The sequence below is a fragment of the Erithacus rubecula genome (genome assembly GCF_903797595.1).
Source record: "Erithacus rubecula genome assembly, chromosome: 1".
Lineage (NCBI taxonomy): Eukaryota > Metazoa > Chordata > Aves > Passeriformes > Muscicapidae > Erithacus > Erithacus rubecula.
In genome coordinates, this window is record NC_136658.1 from 48,887,495 (window position 1) to 48,902,761 (window position 15,267).

At 39.9% G+C, this 15,267-nt stretch overlaps 1 protein-coding gene across 1 annotated transcript in view; it reads right to left on the minus strand.

The window, feature by feature from the left end:
- Nucleotides 1-2,264: 2,264 nt before the first annotated feature.
- Nucleotides 2,265-15,267, minus strand: part of GPC6 (glypican 6) — a gene marked incomplete at its 5' end in the record, with an annotated part of 711,546 nt that continues 698,543 nt past the window's right edge. The window contains 3 exons of the mRNA XM_079307108.1: nucleotides 2,265-3,330; nucleotides 3,764-3,939; nucleotides 12,746-12,882. Of these exons, the coding sequence (XP_079163234.1) occupies nucleotides 3,128-3,330; nucleotides 3,764-3,939; nucleotides 12,746-12,882 (516 nt within the window). The 3' untranslated portion in view covers nucleotides 2,265-3,127. The remainder of the gene's footprint in view (nucleotides 3,331-3,763; nucleotides 3,940-12,745; nucleotides 12,883-15,267) is intronic.

Genomic DNA, 15,267 nt, shown 5'->3' on the forward strand with positions numbered 1-15,267 from the left:
AAGAAATGTACACCCAGTACTTCATGCAAAGGCATCTTGGTCTCCTGAAGAAATATCACCATGCCTGCTAGGAAAATAAGAGGAGAAATAATAACAGGGAAGACATAAATTTCTGGCAGAACTCCCTCAAGGATCACATTTTGGCAAAGATTTAGCTGGTGTGCTGTTTGAGACACAGTTTATAAGATCCAATTAAAAAAAGAGAAGGGCAAGTTCCTCCAGTGATGAACGCCTTCAGTGGGCTCCCAGTTCTTAGAGATCCCTCTTTCCCTCTTACTTTTCCAAAAGTTCATGGAGGTCTGCAAATAGGTGAGACCACCCTGGACACACACGTTGGGGAACCAGCTGAAAACAGTTGTTGGATCACCTACATGGGGCTGAGGCTAACACAAAAACATGATGAGTCTGTCAGCTCCTTCACTAGCAGTGTGGAGCAAGTGCAACAGAGCACTTGCATCAGAGGGCTTGGACATTTCTGCCTCTCAGTAATCTTTCAGACCCAAAATAATCAGATGGAAATTAAATCAGTTACTACCGAATAAGCACACAACCAGAGAAATCAAAATCATATTTAACTTCTGAAACAAAGCTGCTGAGGATGTAGAGAGGATGTGGAGATGGGTAGAATGAGATGGATCAGGGGAGATTTTTAAAGAGGTCTCCTTCTTGAAAGCTGCATGTGTAAGTTCAGGAAAAAAATTAAAAGCAAAGACCTTCTGCTTGATACCTGCTTGTGCCGGGGCAAAAGAAAAAGCCTGTAAGAATTGGCTTAAACTTCCTATAAACAGTAAATGCTCAATCAGCAGACCTGCTCCAGGGGGAACCTTTGGAGAAGTGGGAAGCAATGCTATGGCCATGTAAGTACTGTGTGATCTAGGCAGTGACATACTAATCCCAGAAGAACAGACCACCTGTCAAGGCCAGGCTGGATGGGGCCCTGAGCAACTTTATCTGGTGAATGGCAGGGGGATGGAACTGGGTGATTTTTAAGGTCCCTTTCAACCCAGACCATTCCATGCTTCTATGATTCTATGATGATATCTATCACTATATTTCAAAGTAAAAAAAATGGGGAAGAAAAGGAATTGAATACAAGTGGCTCAAAACTTAAGGTTTTTGTTATGAGACATACTATATAAATAGATTGTAAATACTTTTTGGTAAAAGTGCTTAAGTATACTTTGTTCTAACGTGCTGTGTGTTTTCTATTTTAATTTCATGCCTAAATCGATAGCTAATTATAATTTGACAGGAAAAAGCAATTGCAATAGATATGATCTACCTGCTCTGCTGTAAATTGGAATGTGGTTGGCTGGGTTTACAGTGTCACCACAATTTGTGTATACCATTTCCAGAGTCAAGGTAAGAATCAGGAAATAAATTTCTGGCAAATAATTTCAACACCAGGCCGAATCACCCCAAAAATCCTTTGTCTGTTGTTCATAGGAGAAGGAAGATTTTGATGTCTAATTGTTGACACACATTTGTCCAGGATTTAAACAGCTTCCATCTTGGATTTTATGACCAGATGCAAACTGGGAAACTCTATCCCAGACCATAACCATTTAGACAATGATTATTAAAGAAATGTATCCTTGGAGAATCTGAAGTACAATTACCATCACAATTAACATCCATGTCCTTCTCTAGGTCTATCATACAAACTCACATGCCCCACCCACCCCTCCACCAAATACACACATATGAGAGAGGTTTTCTCCACCAACCTGCAAACTTGTTAGGAAATGGACAACTGGATATGTAAAAAAATTCTCTTCTTTGATTTTCATGCTCACCAGTCATTAAAGGGTTACTTTTCAGAGCAGCAAAAAAAAGAAGAGTTGGTTGACCAAACATTTTTTTTCTTACAAAGAAGTGTCAACCCTGAGCTTGTAATTAAGAAGTTAAAATCTGTGATTTATATATATTTATATATATAAAAATAGATGATCATACTAAGACTAAAAAAGTGAAAGAAATCTCCATGTCAGTACTACATATTTGCTTGATCTGAAATTCTGTAGAAGAAATCCTTGTGACACTGAAACTAACTGATATGAAAAATGTAGCTAGGTGTGAAACACTCTATTGATCCGGTTGCTGTTAGTCTATTAGAGAATTGCTGTCTTGGTAGGGTAATGGGCACAGTAGCAAAAAGTTCTAATCGATGTCAGAACAGTAACAAAAGGAAAAAGATTACATCACAAGAGATTATTTTCTGTCTGAGCCCATGAGGGGGTCAAGAGCATTGTTTAACATGGTGAGCTCACAGTGGTGAGCTAAGTGGAAAGCTGTGACAATTCTATAACATGGATAAATCCTAAAAGAAACTAGGTGAAATCGTGCTACTACTCATATTTTTACTGGGCATTAAGATTCAAATCCTAAGCAACTGTAACATGACATTCTGAAGCTAGTGGAACTACTACCATACTAAAAGATAAACTTATTTTTCAGCTTCTCTACCTTCATACCAATCTGATGAGGTTGGCAGATGGAGTGAAAGACATTCACTGCTGAGACATACTTTTTTACTGTTGGGGGAAAAAAAAATCCAGCCTTCCTCCCTATAACAGTGATCATTCTGATGACCTGAATCATCCTACAGAAGTTCCTAAAGGAAACTTCTCTGTCAGTGAAGAACGGTTGCATTTTTTTTTTTGTTCCTTTCTTGTCTTTTTTTTTTTTTTTTTGTTCCTTTGTTTTGTTGATATTCTGTTAAAATGCAGCAGCCTTGAGTCAGGCTTGATTCAGAAAGAAAACTTTCTTGGTTTCTTCCCCTGTCTTTTCTCACTGGGGAAAAACACATACTGTAAGATCCCTTTTCCCTTTTGCAGCATAAAAGGAAATGAAGCTCAGAAAGTCTCCGATAATAAAGGATTGAGAAAGAATTCTCTCAAGAGTGGATATTGTCTTCAGAGATATCTGAAAAAAGCAGGAAGCAGTTCAGTCTGGCACCTGGTACTCTTTGGGAAAACTAAAATGGGAAGCAGGTTGCAATACTGCTGTCTTGTAGAAAACTGCAAGTGTTTGTGGCGTGGTCCACTGTCCAAGAGTCCAAGAGATAAGAAAAGAAGAGAGTTGGCTGTTTCTGTAGCTAAAACAGTTTCTCTGACTAGACCCAGGATTATCTCCACTGTCTCTGCAGTACAAGACTGAGGAAGGTGATGAGCAATGTCTGCAGTGACCAGCCAGGCTGTGTGGCTGAAGCCTCCACCTCCCTCCTGTCCGAGTCGACCGGCGGTGCCTCGGTGGTGACGAAATCAAACTCGGTGGGACAGATGTCATCTGTGCAGCCACTGCCGCTGCCTGAGCCACTGGTTTCATCACCTGGCACAAAGGAGTGAGGAAACAGCATGAGTGCTACACCTTTCTGCTTTCAGCCCTTTCCTCCCTTCCCCTCGGCACCCCAGTGGGGATGAGCAAATTGGGAATGAGGAAGTGTTGGTGGTGCTAAATTTCATTCAGCAAAGCTTCCAAATTAAACCCACTGTGACTTAATTAGGTGATTAAATGCTCTTCTGAAAAAGGATCAGACTGCTGGCATTATGGAAAGCCTTCAGTGTCTGGATGCATTAAACATGAAGATAAGGAAGAGAATCAAAAGGAACAATTATATAACTGGAATTTCATGGAACAGAAAAAGACTTTTTATGTTCCCAGCAGTGCAGAGCACAAAGACCACAGAAAGTCATTGCAACAGAGCCAATTTATGAATGTGCTCCTAGATTACAGTTATGTAATGACATTAATGGTTTCTTACTCGTATCCTGGAAGTTGACATCATTCCCATTGTACGCATTCTTCAGTTTGTTAGTCATGACACGCAAGGCCATGATTTGTTGTCGAATGAAGGTGTCTGGCCTTGTGATGTCCACATCTACTTCTGGATTGTTGATCTGGTTGGTCAAGCCATCATTCATTATCTCAGGCAAGTATCTGTACAGCAGGATGAAAGATTAGTTTGAGACACAGTAATTCCAGAAATAAAACACTATGCAGTAAATGATGTGCTAAGAAATTCAATGTGCAGCTCTTAAACAGAGACATTAAAACTGTTTTAAAAATATAGTTTTTAATTTTACTGACTACAGAGGATCTGTTTAGTAGCACAGCTGCACGGGGAGCAGAAAGGATGTAAACTGTCCATATACTCCCCAGCAAGAGCAATGACTGTGTGAGCTATAGAAAAGGTTTGCAAGCCAGCAGTAAGTCACCACATATTCATATCCTACACTGACATGAATGGCTGCACACTAAATTAAGCATCTAACAGTGCATTCTGCTGTTTTTATTTCTGCTTAAAAATATGATGTCCTTTGTTGTATATAGCATATTTGCTCTTCTGAGACAATTTAGAAGCCTAACTTGAGGCATTATGGCATTCCTAGTTTAAAAGAGCACTTAATTTTCTTCTGCAATTCTGCCTTGCATCTCTTTTTTAGACCACCATGAACAACATCTCCAGTCTACATGACATCCAGGCCCATAAAAAGCATTATAATTTTACCAAACTCTAGTTTTCTCTTCGATTTGGTAGCTATTCCTTTAAACCAGAGTATGTTTGCATGTCTCGTGTACTTTGTGCATAGCATTTAAGGTATGGCATTTCCTATCCATCCACAAATCTGAAACTTTTATACAGGATCTTACCTTATAATTTCTTGATTACTGAAGCATTAATTTCTCTAACCTTGAGTAATGCAGTCTTAGGCTGCTCACAGGCAGCAAGTATGCTTTTGCACACCTTTCCCCTACAAAAAGCAGCCCATGCCTCCAATCATCCTACATTAAAAATCTCCATTACCCTTTGTTAAAGATGCACTCTTTATCCCCTGCTGCTCTTTGTCCTCAGGAAGCTCTCCTTGTAGGCATTTGCAAAGCTACATTTTTTCCTGCTTCGAATTTCTGTTAAGAATTATCTGCACATTTTACAGCTGCCAGGCTGAAAAAGGGTTGACATTATTTCTCTCTCTTGGCATGGTACCCTGAGAAAATAGTGCATCACAGCTTCCCTCTTCTGTGCCTTTACCTACCACCTTCATCTCATATTTAGGCTGCAAGGGATTTGGGGCAGATCTGCCCTTTGTTTGCGTTCTTTATAAGGGTATGATCTATTTTGTAATTAGTCTGCATACCAGGCTGTGCTCCTGATGTTTGTGGGACTCCTTGTGTGTATATGTGCTCAGACAATAAGTAATGATAGCACTGTCTAGTCTACTAATGACAAACTTCCATGATCTGTGGTAGCAAATATAGTTTGAGAGTAGTCACTCTCACTTGTGTGTGCCCAATTCTCCACCAGCACTGAAGTTTGGTGTTGATGACAGCATTGCTGATATTGGTCTGGAAAAATAAGTATATCTGAAAAATAAATGTGAAAGTAAGAGACATGAAAGGACTTGGTTGAAATCATGGTGACAGGAAAATAATCTCTGCATTGTTTCTGGAGGTTCACAGGACAAAAGATGCTTTGCTGCACCAAGGAAGGGCTTAGTCTCAGCATAGTGGGTCCTTGCTTTGGAAGCTGGGACTTATTTGCCAGCAGTGGCCTTTGAAGGCTTACATGAGAATAATCCCGGGATTGTGTGAACATCTAAGAGCCAAATCTGATTGCCAAAATATCCAGCCTCAAGCTGCATGTCCTGTTGTTTCCCTAGTACCATGATGAGAAATAACCTTGCTGTGGGGATCCTATCCAAACTCCTGTGGTCAGATTTACTACAGTGAGAGAACAGAACCTGCCTCCCCCAGTATGGAAGACTGCAGACCATAGTGTTATGAATCACTGAAGGCAGAATAGGAAATAATTCTGCAGGGCTGCCTAGAGGCAGTAGGATGGAGACCTTGGCAGGCAGGGATGCTCTGGACTGCAAAGGAGCAGCATCTCCATCTGTCACACGTCTCTACAAATGAAAGGGCTGCTGTAGATAAATTACTCAGCCTAGTAGTAAATCAGAGATTTCAAGGTGCAGTTGATTAAAAAAAGCAAGAATGTAAGAATTGAATTACTGGCTCAGAGAGGATGACTGTCTTGCTCTGTATCCTGTCCGTGAGTATGGCCATAGCTGTTTGTAGCTACAAGTGATCTGAAATTGCTAAATATTCATGTGGATTGCTTTCCTTGTTTTTGAAGGGTTAGCAGCTCTTTATTACAAGCTGTCCATGAGAAGCTATGGATAGTTGTGAAGGGCGGCTCACAGGCTTTCTTTGACTGATTTCTGTTTGTCTTACCATTGATAATAAAAGAAGAATGTACTGACTTAAAGCAATTAGAGAGTGCTCTGGTTTGTGCATTTCATAAAGGTTTGTGTTTTGCACTATGGCTAGTGCATCTGATGTCCTCCTCAGGACCATCTAAATTTAAATGGGGCAGCCCATGCAGTGATTTTGTCAAACTGTCACACACCCTGCTTTATCTGCCCGGGATCTGGTAATCCCCAAAGCATTCCTGGCAATTGTACCTCACTTAGGTGTGTAAGGGACACATACTTGATGTAGGTCACAAGAAATCCATGGCCTTAACGCTAACAGTTAGTTGGATATGTAAATTCCCTTGGCGTTTAGGACATAATAGCAAAATAATTTGAAAGGCTGAAAATTAATGTTTAGGTTTACACACATACCAAATCTTGTATGTTCAAATGCAAGTGTCTGCACAAAAGCAGAGTCGCACTCTCACCAGATTTAGCCACGACCAGATCCCGTCACAGCTAGTCAGGAGTTTATTCATCGGTGGAGCAGGGACAGCTGTTATGGTCCCATGTGCCTTTGGCCAAATGACTAGTTCATTATATTTCATCTGCTGGGATTTCCTTGCATAAACATAGACAGCTGGTGCCATTTGAGTGCTGTTAGTTATTCCTCCTCTTCTTGTCACTGGCTTAGAAAGGTGAGCTCTGAAAGGTGAGGCTTTCTGGATCATATCTGCTGGCTTTAGGGGGTGGTCCTGGACATCTGAGGCATCTAAAATTACAGCGTGTGTCTTTTTAAATGAAGCTGAATTGAGTCTTGAATGCCACTTTAGCCACTAGGATATAGGCTGTTTGGTGTCATGCTGCCACTCCAGTAGAGTTTGAATATCCAGTAGGTCCAGAGTCTAATTTCTCAGTTCCATGAAGGTGTCAAGATTACTTAGACCATCTAACATAGCAGTAGGTAAGTGTGTTCAGGCAGGGGAAAACTGTCTCTTTAAGTACACTGACAGGATATTGAGGGTCTTTTCAGGCATCTTAATATTGGTGTTTTTAAAAATGCTCAAGCATTTTTAGCCCAGGCTCTGGTCCAGAGGGGAGGCAGTGTCTTGTGTCACACTTATCCTGGATGGTAACACACTCGTTATTGTCCCACCCCATATTTAAGTACCTGAATTTACATATTTGAATGTGTAGCTGGATTCTGCCCTCATTACTGAACTAGTACACCTGCTTCGTTTTTTTTTTTGGTGGGAGGCGGGCGGAGGGAGTGTCAGAAAAATTTATATTGAATGAGATATCTTTGAATAGTTTTCCTTTCTTTAAAGGACTGATGCAGATAAAGGAACATGCAGCCCAAGGTGTTTTGTGAGTGGCAGCCTCAGAGAGGCAGCCCAACACAAGTTCTGACAAAAGCATTTTGATGTGTGTGGGGTAGGGTTAAGACACAGAGTAGGAAGCCATGTCTTGGGACCCTGATTTGACAGAAGATTTGTTGCTGGCTGGGCAAAGTTGTTGAACACAGCTGCTTTTGCTGCAGTTCCGTAAGTTGAGACACTCTTGTGGATTTTAAGCTTTGCTGCTGTTTCTGCTCTCCTTAATGATCTCTTTGTAGGCCTGGCCATTACAAGAACTGTATGCCCATTATAAAAGAAAAGAAGAGAAGTGCCAACCTGAATCAGTGTCTGTTCTTTGCATCCTCCTAGCAAAGAAAAAAAAAAAAAAAAAAAAAAGAAGCAGCAAGCTTTCTTAGCCCTCTGAGTATAGAGAAGCTGAACAATACTGTTTGTTTCCTTGCTCAGCTATGTCAGGATTTTAGTGTAATTTACGTTGTTTTCTAAAATATTAATGCTTTCTGTTCCTCTTAGCCTTTCCACAGTTCTTGCTTGTCTCAGCAGACACAGCAAAGATGTCTTTTGGCACATCATAGCCAAGTACCACAAAGCCTATTTAAAACCACTTCTCTTTTCCCCCTCACTTTTTTTTTTTTTTCTTTTTAAATAACCCGTTAATGTTCCACGGTGTCTGCTTCCTTTTCAAGTCCAAAAAAGATTGATGAATCTTTCAGATATTATATATAAAGACTGTAGAATTGACACCCCTGCACCCAAAAAAAAGACAAATCATCTTCCAATTTTTAAAAGACTCTGTCTTAAAGAGCAACATTTTCCATATTTTGCTTCCACAGCAGCTGATTATAGTACAACTGGGGCATGCTACCTAGGAAGTACTGGAGTTATTCCAGGTCCACAGAATTTTAGGCAATAGAGTGCAAAATACAGTACAGGCTTACTCAGGTTGGGCTGGGTTTAGACAGTCATGTCTGCTCCAGAAAGATAAGTGCAGTGGAAAATTGGCTTGTTTGGCTAACTAGTTCACCTCATCTGATTCTGTTTGCTCAGGAGGTAATCCCCATAGGATATTTTCAGTTCAGGAAATTTGTTTTTTTCCCTCCATCTTGGAGAAAGCTTAAGGAGACACAAGGAGAGGGAGAAAATGCCTCACTGCCAGTTTGTTGGAAGATATAAAAATAAGCTAGAGCCATCAATTAAAATAGGCAGCTTTCACACTTACTGAGGAGTGGTTTATTCTTGCTTTCACTAATGGTGCTAAACAGTTATCTGTGCCTACCTCCAGATAATGGACACTCAACTCATTGCCACTGCAAACCTTGCTGGACAGCAGTGAGCAACTTTCTCAGGGCAAACACTGATCTGGTGAGTCTTTCTTCCCACCTGAATTTCACCAGAAATTAAAAGCTCCCTGCCACAGATCTAGACACTTCCATATGTGTGGCAGGAGAATGTTAGGACAGCTGAATCTATCCTGTGTTTGTTTTTGTGACATAACTTGTAGTTTTGAGCTAGATATTGAAAATTATAGTGTTCCTTACCTTTCTCTATGTGTTTCTGTTTGTTTTATTTTTCTGTCTCATATATAATTCTACTTCATCTTCTGTTTGGAGGAGTGATAGGTTCCTTGTGGAAAGGAATGCAGGCCTCATCTATTCCATGGATAACAGCTTTTCAGAGCTAAGACATATTACTCAGTCTGTAGCCCTGGAGAGCCTGAGCACCAGGATGACAGTGCATGAAGACAATCTCTCAGATGGTTTGGTAGGAATGAGGTGGCTGAGTTGGTTGGAACAATTCAAGGTTATTCATCTGAACATCAAAGGCTCCAGATTTGGTTGCTGTTCTTACTTCATTAAAAGTCATATATTGAAGGACTAATTCCTTGGACTTGGTTTAAGTCCTAAAGCCTGATTTTCTGTTATTCTTGGGAAAATGTCTTAATTTCTGGAGAATACCTATTACAAAGATGCCATCAGCTGTTGTTAAAAATTTAATTGCATGTAGGGAGGGATATAAATTTTCAAAGTTTGATCTTAATGTTGTTTTTTAGATCCTAAATAGCTTTCAGAAATCTGTCTCTGCACATCTGGCAGAAGATGTTAATTCTTTAAACATAAAATTATGTTCATGTTCTTTTTTGAATACAAATATGATGGAGAAATCCTGCTGGGCATCTCTCTAAAAGGCACTTTTTCTGAAGTAGCTATTATTATTATTATCCTTAATATGGATTTTTTTTTTTAAAAAAGAGATGAATCCATCTAATAAATATTTTCCCATTTCCACAGCACTTTGTTTCTGTGTGATGTGACCTGATTAAAAGCTTTCTTTGTACAGGGTCAGCAAGGAGCCAAGTGAACCCTTCCAGAACACCAAATGGATGACTCTGTTACCCCATGATTACTTGTGAATTGGCGACCTTCAGTTGGTGACCTGGTGTCACTGTAAATTAATCATGGCAGCAAAGTGATATTTAGGGAGTGTAATAACCACAGATGACCTTGGTGTAATGCCTCTCTCAGGAGAAAGCCAAGCTCTCATTCTCTGTGGTCTCAGGTTTGTAACTCTCCTTCCCTGTAAAAGCAGCATCAAAAGGTGATGTGCAAAGTGAAACATAAGGCATAATGTCTATCTGGCAATCTGAAGTTTCTAATTCTCTATTCCAAACCAGGATTTGTTAAAAACTAAAATTAATTTTCTTTTTAATAAAAACCCCAGCAATAATTTCCTTTCCCAATGGTAGCAAACACCATGTTGTCTTCTTACTTAAAGTATTAATGTTTAGGAAAACAGGAGGTGGCTAAATTTTCTTTTTTTTTTCCCTATCACAGGCTTTGTCATATTCTGTGGAATTCAACATGCAGCGCCTCATATAGCACAGGGGTGTTTATGACAGCTGACACAGTGAACATAGAGATATATATATGAATACTGGCCAGATTTTGCTATGCTTGTTCTTGCAAGCTAGTATTTGAAATCAGATGCTAACCAGTCTGATCAAGGAAACTTTTTTTTTTTTTTTTTAATGCTGTACTAGAAGTCTTTATCCACCAGCCAACAGGTGATTTTGAGTTTAGAGCTAGTTATTTTCAGTATTGTTTTTAATGCTATTTCATATACAGCCATGGCATTCTGTTGTATTTCTCTGATTTATTCCTATTGCCTCCACCTGAAGCATTTATTGAATTCTGTTACTAAGACTATGACAATACATTTCCTTTGTGAATGGATATTAAACAGAAACTAGGCAGGGGAGCAGTGGCTGGACCTGCTGAAATCATATCTTCAGGTGATAATTTTGAAGCTGTTACTCTGCATCCAGTGAAACATCTGTGTTCAATTACCAAGGAGATTATTAACAGAGGACTGCTCTTCTCTCTCCAGAACACTTATCTCAGAAAGCATAATGAAAAAACCCAGGCTTCTCATAAGATAAATTCTGCAAAAGAAGGGCGAAATAGGGTATGCATGAAATGTACCTCTAACTCCCAATTTCAGTGCAGGAGCAGAAGAGAGCTGCCAAGTATTTGCCAGATGTGGTACACACACTAGTGTTGGCCATGGAAACCAGGAGGAATGGATAAATATTAAGGGATTTGACTGCTCTTTTGTGAAAGTGTAGCATGCATCTGTTACTGATGCATGAATCCTGATGTGGCTCATGGCATTTATCTGGGATGCCTTAAAACTCTGTTTAGCTACTGGCAATGCACTGGCCTGGGCTCAGGTCTTTCAAAGCTCAATAACAAGAAAGGATAAAATAGTGAAAGAAAAGCTGCACATTTTTATTTCTCTCTTCACACTATTCCTGTATGATGAATCCTTTAATAGTCAGTTGCTCCTCCTAGTATTTCTCTGAATTCCCCAGAGGCTTTCTCTGGATCTGGGACTTAGCAACTAAGCAGTGGCTCGTGCATTTGGACAGATTTGTTCACACACATTCAAAAGTGGGTTCAAGAGGCTAGCAGTATTCCAAACACTCCCTCCTCTTGTCTGAAAAATGAATTCCTTTGAAAGTTATGTAGTAAGGCTAGGAAAAAATGGTGCGCATTCAGTGTGAAATATCCCCCTGTAAACTGTGCTCCTTATCAAAATGATCAGACGGTGAGATGGTGGGGTGGGTGCAATCTGTCCATCCATACATCTATGTAAAATGACACTGAGCACATTTCTAAGCTTTTTTTCCCATGTTGTCTTATTTTCACTGTTTTTATATTTTTTGTGCTTGTCTCACTTATTTTTTTTCTATTGTTTCTTTGATTGGTTTGGTGTGTTTTCTTTTTGGCTCATTTTTATATTCTGTATTCATATGTATCTTCAGGTGAAAGGAAAAGAAACATTCCAGTCCCTGAGTGCCAGAAAGCTCACTTCTCCAGAGATTCAGCTGTCACCAGACACTTAAACCTGTCCACTCCTCATGTCTGTCCCAAAGCACAGGATATCTCTGTGCACCTGAAACCATGGGCCTGGCATGGTCCCCGAGCCAATTCTTCCCCCTCTCAGCAGGGATAATCAGATCCTCTCCTCTGTCAGCTGATGAATCCTCACTGGGACTCTTGGAGACACCTGCTCATCTGCTGGCTCCTGCTCTGCTGCAGCGAGGGCCAAGGAAACATCAAAATTAAAACTCACAGAAAACTCATCACATACAAGGGCAGATGACCACAGTTATCTCTGAAGAAGTAACATATGGTCAAACCTTCTACACGAGATAAGTAGGAGTGCTACTTTATTTTCTGGAGGTTATTTTTCATTTTTTGCCTCCCCCCTAGTAAATAGCCCTAAGCTTTGCCAGCCAATAGCAAGTAGAGTTGAAATTCCAATTTCTGTTTCATCCCAGTATGATATCCTGAGAGTGCAATTGCTTCACAAGCTGTCAGTCCCAACACAGGGAAGCTAAATGGACCTAAAGACCTCTTTGAAATCTCAGTATAAATTATCCTTCTGGAGCTGAACCAACACACATTTTCTGCCTTCACTTGCTGACTTGCTGTGCACATTTACCCCGACCCACACTCTGGCTTTAACAGCACTTTGACAAAAAGTAATCTTGGCTACAAGCTGCGTGTGGACAATGACTTGTTCCCCCATTTCTGTTTCACCCTGGTGACCAGTTTGGTGAAATGCCCTCAGTTTCATGATTGCTTTGGGGCAGAAGGGCATTGGGACGGGGTGGGTGGAGAGGGGCCCCCTCACCTGGCCTTGGTGTGGCCATTCCAGCAGTCCTCCTCCACCGACGGACCCGCTGTCACTCCCTCATCCTTGCAGATGGTGTAGGGCAACGCTGACCAGAACTTCCTAGAGAGCTTTAGCTTTTCTTTAATGTCTGTTACCTGATTAAGAGACAATCGGAGGGAAAACAGATTAAAAAACATCAGCCGCACTAATGATAATGTTAAACAATACATTGTTTAACTTTGTAATGGGGATGATGGTGAAGGTTAAAAAAAGCTAAAAATGCTAAAACTTAATTTCCTGTGTTTAAAAATAACCCATCGTTTGAGTTCAGAACATAGAAACAATCAAAGTCACCTTTTTCCACAGGCAAGGTATTAATAAAAGCATGTTGCATCTTGAGCTTCCTAGTCTACATTTGTCTAAGGTTTTCTGAAGAGACACCTTTTTAAGAATTAATATGCCTCACAATGTGCTGAATGTGAATTCAGTTAAATAGTGTGCATCAGATAAACCCACCAGCTTGGTTCATGCCTTAGAAAAATATTACATAGACGTGCAGGATCTAAAAAAATGGTGCAGTGCTGAGCTGATGTTGAACTGATTTAAGATACCTGGGTTGAATACATCACAGTACATTTGGATCTCAGTTGCAGTGAGAAGCCATGCAGAGACTATATTCATCTTTGCTATTATGTGTAGATAAATATCTGTAGCTGAATACAGAATCCACATGCAAGAAATGTTGGGACAGTATCAAAACAGTTTATTTACCTTATAAATTATTTGAACAATAATTTAATTTGGCAAGATTCAGGAGACAAGCAGGAAAACGGAATTTCTAGCATCAATTTAATAAATAAATGCTCTGACTAAAATTTTATCAGTTCTTGTTTTGTGTATGGTATACTAGAGTGGAGAAATCTACAAGAATAGATAGAAAAAACAACAAAGGACAGACTACAAAGGATGAATGCTGCCACTGTTGTTCTTATGGAAACAGATGCATTTCACATTAAGTTGTAATAGGATTTAGGGGAGCTTGTTGAATAGCTTTTAAAGGAAATCGCTAAGCTTTGTTCTTTAAAAAAAACAAGAAATAAAAGCTCACCATTCGCCACTCAGTTTTGAGATTGTCTTTTAGGTTGTCGAGGTACAATATCGTACTTGGCTATTTATCTCTTTTATCTTTTTTTCTCAGGACATGATAGCTCTCCTCACCAATGGCCTATGCTGCTTTGCCATGCTTAAACTCTGTGGAATGTCATTTTATAAGCCAGGAGATAGAAACAACTGAGGATGTTATCTCAGAAGCACTGTTTGAATTTTCATCCACAAGAAATAAGTAGGACAGTATTTTTCCGTATGGGTTGTTGACAGTGTTTCTTGCCATGATAGGCACCTTATAAATCTCCTCCACACCCCTTGCCAAGCTCTAGTTGCTTTGTTTTCACATGAGATACTAGTGGCATTTGCAAGCCTTTAAAGTCTCAATAGGGGAGCCCTGTCAAGCCAAAAAATAAATTCCAGTTTATAGGCTGTGAGCTAGGCTTTGGCAGAAGTGGAGATGGTCTCAGGATGCCTGCCCTTTCTGATGTCTTTGGTCCATGGGACCAGGATTTTTGGGGAGACAGCAATTCTTCTTCTTCCCTTCCTGCCCATGCTGAGAGTAAAAACCCCAAGGTCTCTACTGGGACTACTAACCAGCACAAGCAACTCAGTTAAACTGCCCATTGTTCATGGTGTGCAAATTCCTGCTAGGACACAGTGAGAATACAGAAATTCTATAGAAAGTGTAAGGAAAAAAAGATTATAGGGTGGAGGATCCTTTAATATAAGTTTGGTGAATATGAAAGTCAAAGGGATAGATTTTTTATTGTTGCATGTTTCTGGTTAACTATTTACACAAGTAAAATCTAATAGATATTGATGGTGAGTAATTAGCTTTCAGAGCAATAACTTCATGACTTGCTGGAAGTTATGTAAAGCTATACAAAACTCAGATATTTAGAGCTACATTCAGATTTTGCCCACATTCAGATTTGAGCTGGTGCTCTAGGACTTGCAGACTTCTGTTTTCAACACGTGATTCAAAATCTACTGGAAAGTGATTTTCTCCCTGATCCTTCTAAGGGCTGTAATTTGGAGAAGAAGCCTTTCATTTTCATAGAAGCCAGCAAAAGAATGGAGAGAGATTCTCACTGCTCACACGTTGCACAAGTTCTCCAGATACTCCCTGAAAATCAAAATAAGGACACCCTTTCCCCAGTCTCTTCTGAAAATATTAAATGGTGTCTGCATACTCTATATTAGATAGCAAATCATTAAATTTCCTAATAGATTTTTTTTTAAATTGTGTAAAGGAAGTACACCTCATAAAGTAAGATGGTCTTACTACATTCAGGATCATTGGTAAATGACAACTAATTAAATCTCAGAGGCATCCTCCCAAGGTGTTATTCCCATTCTAAAGCCTGGGGGGAAGCAGACATTTGCATGACTCACTAAAGGCAGCAATAATAAAAATGACTACAGCTTAGGGA